Genomic DNA, 6,000 nt, shown 5'->3' on the forward strand with positions numbered 1-6,000 from the left:
TAAAGCAAATTGTTTTTGTGTTTTGAAAATGAAGCATTTACACGGAAACAGCAGACATGTAGTAAGTACACTGGACCACTAGTGGGTGCAGCTGAGAACCTGGACTGGGAGTCATGACATTCTGAAGATAAACATAGTTCTTATTGTCCATCTACTCCCACATGAGCTGAAGAAGTATTTACTAAGGCCGTCTTGAATATTCCCATTGGCAGCATTTCAGAAACATGTTTCCCTCCATTTACACGCAGCCAAAGTCGGAACATTTTCAAAAACAGCAATTGACCCCAATATACAAAATGAAAGTTTGGCGTTTCCACTTGGCATTATCGTTGTGACTGCCAATGATGCTTCACCACTATATGTGACATGTGGGTACAAATTAACAGCAAGAAAAGGTATAACATAACTTCTAAACTGGCTAAAAGTGGCAGATGTTGTCAGAGGACCGATAGTTTTACAGTCCAGAGTACAAGCATAAATTTGCAATTGGAGGAAAAACAAACAAAAAAAAAGCAATTTTATAGTCAATATCCATGCCTCTTTGAATAAATACTCCCACTAAAACCATTTTTCCCTCTGCCACACATGAGCATAATCAGAAGCTTCTGTGATCGTCTTCTGTTTGTGCAGGAAGTCATGTTGGTTATAAAGGAGTTGTTTTAAGGCTTTGGAAAGTTTTGGAAAGTCATAACACACTCCTTTAATGACTTTCCAAAGCAGCTTTCTTGGAGCGATAAGCAGTAAGTAGGATTTAAATCATTGAAGTAATGACCACATGTCTCCATCAGCAGCTGCAAAATGAACCGAGGTGAAATGGAAGCGGAGTTTAAATGAGTCAGATTTGTTGTCATTCAGAAAAGTTTACAGTTTAGTTGAATCATTATACAAAGGTTTGTTTCAAATTTACTGAATCTTTGGCCAAAGGCCAACTTCGAACCCCGTACCGATAATCTGACCTTCCATTCCTGAAAGACATGGCGGACGGAGTCTCGGCTCCCTTGCAGATTCATGTCAGATGGGATTAAAGGCCGGCAGCACGGTTATCTATTCAGCACCAGGCTTTAAGGTGCGCACACCGCTCTGCCCGGCTTCAAAGTCTAATCTGAGCTGCTCGGACAAAGACGCCTTTGTACAACAGATAAATCAGCCACGGAGGAATTTCTCGTCCAACGTCGCAGCGAGAACGAACACAATTCATCACGTCCGAGTGAAAGGAATGTTTCATGTACTGTACAGGTGATTTATGGACAACATGAAGGGCTCAGGAGCAGAGGTGAGGATTACAGGATTACACAACAGACCACAGTGGAGGGTATCATGTACAGTTCTCTCAGAGAGCTCTGTTGTAATTTCACCCGTTGTCTTGTAAACGGACACCTTGTTGACTGGCTATACTGTCGTGTAAACAACACTAAGTGGTGAAATTTCCACCAATTTATACTGAATCAACGTGCTGCCATGGCACCGCGCACTGCTCATCCTTCTATTCCCCCTGAGAGCGCTCGCCCATGCCATACGACTAAAGACTTGGTCTTGGTAAAGACGACAAATGAGTTTGATGAATGCAAAATGTGAATGGCGCAGAAGTCCAACTGCAATCTTCATTGGTAAACCTAAAGGAGAACCCCGGGATAGTTTCTATATCTGCTTTGGCAACATTCATGATATGTAAACAGATCTTATCTCAGAAAGACTGACAGGTGGAAATGTCCAAACTGGTGATACTTCCACACAAACCCTGGATCAATTTGATTAAAGACTGATAAAAGACTGAAAACCTCATCAGAGGGTGTGGCAGACGAATTCCTGCAGGTTTCTGGAATCCTTCAGATCCCTCCTGGTTAGTTCAGAGCTGGTAGAAACACCACTTAATCCAGAACACAACCGAAATAAGGAGGCTTCGGTTGATCCGTCACACCACGACAGATGTCCAGCACGTTTTTCCGGACTGGTTTTTACTCATGGCCGTCAGTGCAGAACAGTTTTTTTCATCCTCCCTTTGTATCTGATTTGCAGCATCAGCACAAATTTCTCAATAAGGTTCCATCTGGAGCAGGTCATTGTACAACAAAGGGAATCTGACAGTAAAATAGTGAACACATGAAGAATACTGTACCAAACAGCACTGAGAGGACTCCTTCATATTACTCCCGAAGACTGACAGGGTTGCATCTTTTTGTTATTTGAGAGGAATCACCTGAGGCCGAACTGGCTCCAGAATGTTCCCAGACCTTCTGGATGCTTGAGATGAGCAGCTTGGTCTGTTCTCACTGATCCCATCGCTGCGGCGTTACGTAACCATCCACACCAGCACAATGTCATCTACTTGGACTGTGAAACAGAGGCAGGACTCCGTCAGCACGCAGCAGAGTCCGTCTGTCAGCCCATCGCTCCAATCCAAACGCTCAGCTGGTTCCCTCACAGACTTCTCTGTTTGGGTTTCTTGGTGAGGGCAGAAACGGAAATGTGATAAACCACCCCCCGAGAAGAGTACACAACGAGTAATGCTGTGGAACCCGCTCAAAACACACACGAGCTCCTGGCAGAGGTCCAGCCGGAGACCAGCCGGGTTTCAGGTTGCATTAAAAAGCTCCTCTCGCATGTGTCACTGTGTCAGCAGCGCTGATAAAACAAAGATAGGTCCGGACAATGAGAGCAGGGAGGAGGCGGCATGGCAGCACGGGGAGAACAGTGTTTTGATTAGCCCGGGTTGGCTTGGCACAGTGAAAGCATTCCATGTGATTTAATAACTACACACGACTTTTGGCTTGAGCTCCCACATGTGTTACATGCAAACCGAAGACATTTTGTCAGCCTGATGTATCTGGCAAGTCCGAACATCTCTTTCGGGTCATGTAAAATGGATCTGTCAACCAAACCGGGCTGGTTTCTCTGCAATCCGGTTCTTTAATAAAGAGATAAAGGTTGTGGTTTAACGATTGATCAAGGCATTAAATTCACAAAAAGAGGTAGAAATAATGCAGATTTAATGCTGTTTATTGAATGCAAATCAATGAGGAACATTACAGGATGAGCAAAGTACTAAAGAGAGACCTTTAAGTCTTAGTTTAAGAACTTTAACTTTATGACGAGACTTGTTGATGTTCAATAAAGGCTTTGGGTTCCCCAGACTTTTAATTAAAACTACAAACATGTCTTAAAAGCTCTCCATTTTTGAGTTTGAAGAGCTGTTGTTGGAGTAATCACAAACTCCTGTTAAAAGTAATTGGACTGCAGTGCAAATAGCCCAAGCCTTATTGTTTCATCATGGCCAAAGTCTCGTCCTGCCAAAAGCTCCTCTCCTCCCCCCTCACCCCCCGCCGGGCCGCGGGCAGAGCAGATCTGCTGAGTCTGAGGAGCAGCTGATCTGAGGTGGAAGTTTTTCATCTGCATTCACACTGCGCTGACCCGAACGCATGACGTCAGGCCGGCCGGCGTCCCGCTGGGTTTTAAAGAGCCTCGGAGGGTAAAGACACCTTGTTATTAGCTGCATGAGCACATCAGGTTTGACTGGCTGAAATCACAGCTTTCAGAGGCAGAAGAAGGAAACTTTCAGAGGTCTGGACTGATATTTGAGGGCTGGGGGGGGGGGGGGGGGGGGGGGTCCAAGATGAAATCGCTTTATATCATTGGGGCATTGAGTTTTATTACTGATAACTTTATAATTCAATTCAGTTTTATTTTATTTTTAGTCTTTTCGAGGCAGGAAGGTTGAGAACGGATAGAAAACACTCTCTTGAAGGGATGAAACCTGCAGAAGCAGGCTCAGAGGAGGAGACTTTCTGCAGATTTATGTGGCACACCTATTGACACAAGGCATTCTCCAGTCCCTTCCCTTAACCTTACCATTACCCTTCAACTTAACCCTGACCCTAACCTTAACTGAGCACTAACCTTTGGCCTGAAACCACAGTTAGGTCCCCATGAGGTGGGCTGGACCTCATAAAGTGAGTAAATCAACACACACACACAAAGTTTTTAGAGCATAACTTCTGGGACCCAATCAATAACATATTGAATTCCCTGCCTTTGCATTTCAGTGCGCACAAGGCTGAAGAGACCAAACAGTTCTCGGGTTGCACAGCCCACAGTGTAAAGTCATACAGTGCGCGCACACACTCACACACTTTCACAGCATTTTCCTCCAAGGACCCACCTCTTAAAATTATTAATTGTTGCATTTTAGTCCCTATATTTCAGGCTGGAAACTACAAAAAAAGTGGATGCTCAGATTGCAGACCCCACAATGTCATTAAAATAAGTGCACGCACACACACACATTTTTTACAGCCCATTTCTTAACGTAATGCTTTCCCTTCCATGCGTTTTGTTCTCCCTGAGGCAAGTCAGATCCCATCAGCGTTCTGAGTTTTTTACAGCCTACACATACGGTGAATGGTCATTACCTTACACTGCATTGACGTTGCATTAAATTCTAGCAGATTTATTGAAATCGAACTTTAAACATTTCTGCTGAAACTCAGACTTCGGCTTAGATCAGGGGTGTCAAAGACATTTTAGTTCAGGGGCCTAATACAGAGCAAATTCATCTTGAGTGGCTGGACCAGTAAACTTCTGCCAAATCAACCTTTAAAGTCGAGTTTTAAAGAGTATATGTGATTAAAATGTTGATATTTTCACAAAACAAAGCATTCCTCAACATAAAGGCAATTTCGATTTATGGTACCAAAAAACAAAGCACATTTCAAGTATTCTTGGCAGTTTGGCGGCCAGATTGGAGACTTCTGTGGGCTGATTTTGGCCCACATGCCTTATGTTTGACACTCTGTCTTAGATCGTAAGATTTTCATCAAAGCGTGTCCTCATGAGACAAGTTACCACACAAATCCAAACCAGTGATGCATGCTTGTAGCTCAGGGATCAGGGATCCTGCATGTTTTAGCTCCATCCCCGAATCCAATGATTCTATTAACACCAACGCAACATGCAGGACTCTCCAGGACCAGGACTGAGGACCCCTGTTCTCAGTTATTGATCTCACAATGAAACAACAATGCACACACAGAGTGTTTAGTGTTTAAAATGTCCTACTTATAGCAAAAACTGCTTTTAAGTGTGAGATAATTTCCTCTGGAATCATAGAGAATATCTATTCTTAAATCTTGTGTTCTATTCTATAAGGGGTGAACTTCTATTAGCACATGTTAATTAGGTTAATTGAAGTGATAAACTTATACATTTAAGTTCCTTGACTGAAAAACTGAATTACAACCAGTTCTGAACGCACAATGCAACAAAACAATTCCACGTTTATCTTTAAAGTCTTTTAAAACATCTTTTCTTACTTCCAAGCATTTTTCCCACCTTGTCAGCAAAAAACTAAAAAAAAAAAAAAAAAAAAACCGAAGTCGTTAACTTGCTGTCATGTTTATGACCACAGACATAAAAGTGTGTGTGGGACTTGTTATCCAGTGGAAAGAGGCTCGCGGAGCTCCTCAGGTGTGCGTCTTTACGCACGGCGGCTCTTACCTGCGCGCAGCATCCCGGAGCCGGACTCTCCTCCAAAATCCTCCGCTGCGTCCTCACGTGAGGCGGCGCGCGACGTCAACAGCCCCACGAGGCAGAGCGAGCATTTAATCAGGCAGAGCAACATCTTCCCGCCTATGAGCCGCACGTGCAAACCAGGAGAAGGTGATCAGGATGGACGCAGCAGCTCCAGGCGAGAGGAAGGAGAAGAATCTAATAACTGAGGAACATCTTTGAAGTTTTCTGAATTCTGTGAAGAATGGCTTCACTGAAACAAGCAGGCCATCTTCCTCACCTCTCCTCCTCCTCAGCCTGCAGCAGCCTCTCTCCTCCTGCAGCTGCACCTCCTCACTACAGCCAACAGAGGCGCCGCCCCCTTTCTCCCCAATGCAGGCCAATTAAATTCCTGCACGGCCTCCACCCATTCTGCCCCCCAGCCCTGTCTCCAGCTCCACATCATGAAACATCCAGACTCCGACACTCCAGATTCCACACAGCGGAGGGCCAATGGGA

General features: G+C 44.4%; 1 protein-coding gene across 3 annotated transcripts in view; it reads right to left on the reverse strand.

Annotated features, from left to right (window-relative positions):
• Positions 1 to 5,772, reverse strand: part of LOC115382789 (collagen alpha-1(I) chain) — a 98,384-nt gene extending 92,612 nt beyond the window's left edge. For all 3 annotated transcript variants that reach the window (XM_030084682.1, XM_030084681.1, XM_030084683.1), the window contains exon 1: positions 5,491 to 5,772. In XM_030084682.1, coding sequence (XP_029940542.1) covers positions 5,491 to 5,614 — 124 coding nt within the window. In that variant the 5' untranslated portion in view covers positions 5,615 to 5,772. The remainder of the gene's footprint in view (positions 1 to 5,490) is intronic.
• Between the last annotated feature and the right edge of the window lie 228 nt (positions 5,773 to 6,000).

The sequence above is a fragment of the Salarias fasciatus genome, assembly GCF_902148845.1.
Source record: "Salarias fasciatus chromosome 7 unlocalized genomic scaffold, fSalaFa1.1 super_scaffold_4, whole genome shotgun sequence".
NCBI classification, from domain to species: Eukaryota; Metazoa; Chordata; class Actinopteri; order Blenniiformes; family Blenniidae; genus Salarias; species Salarias fasciatus.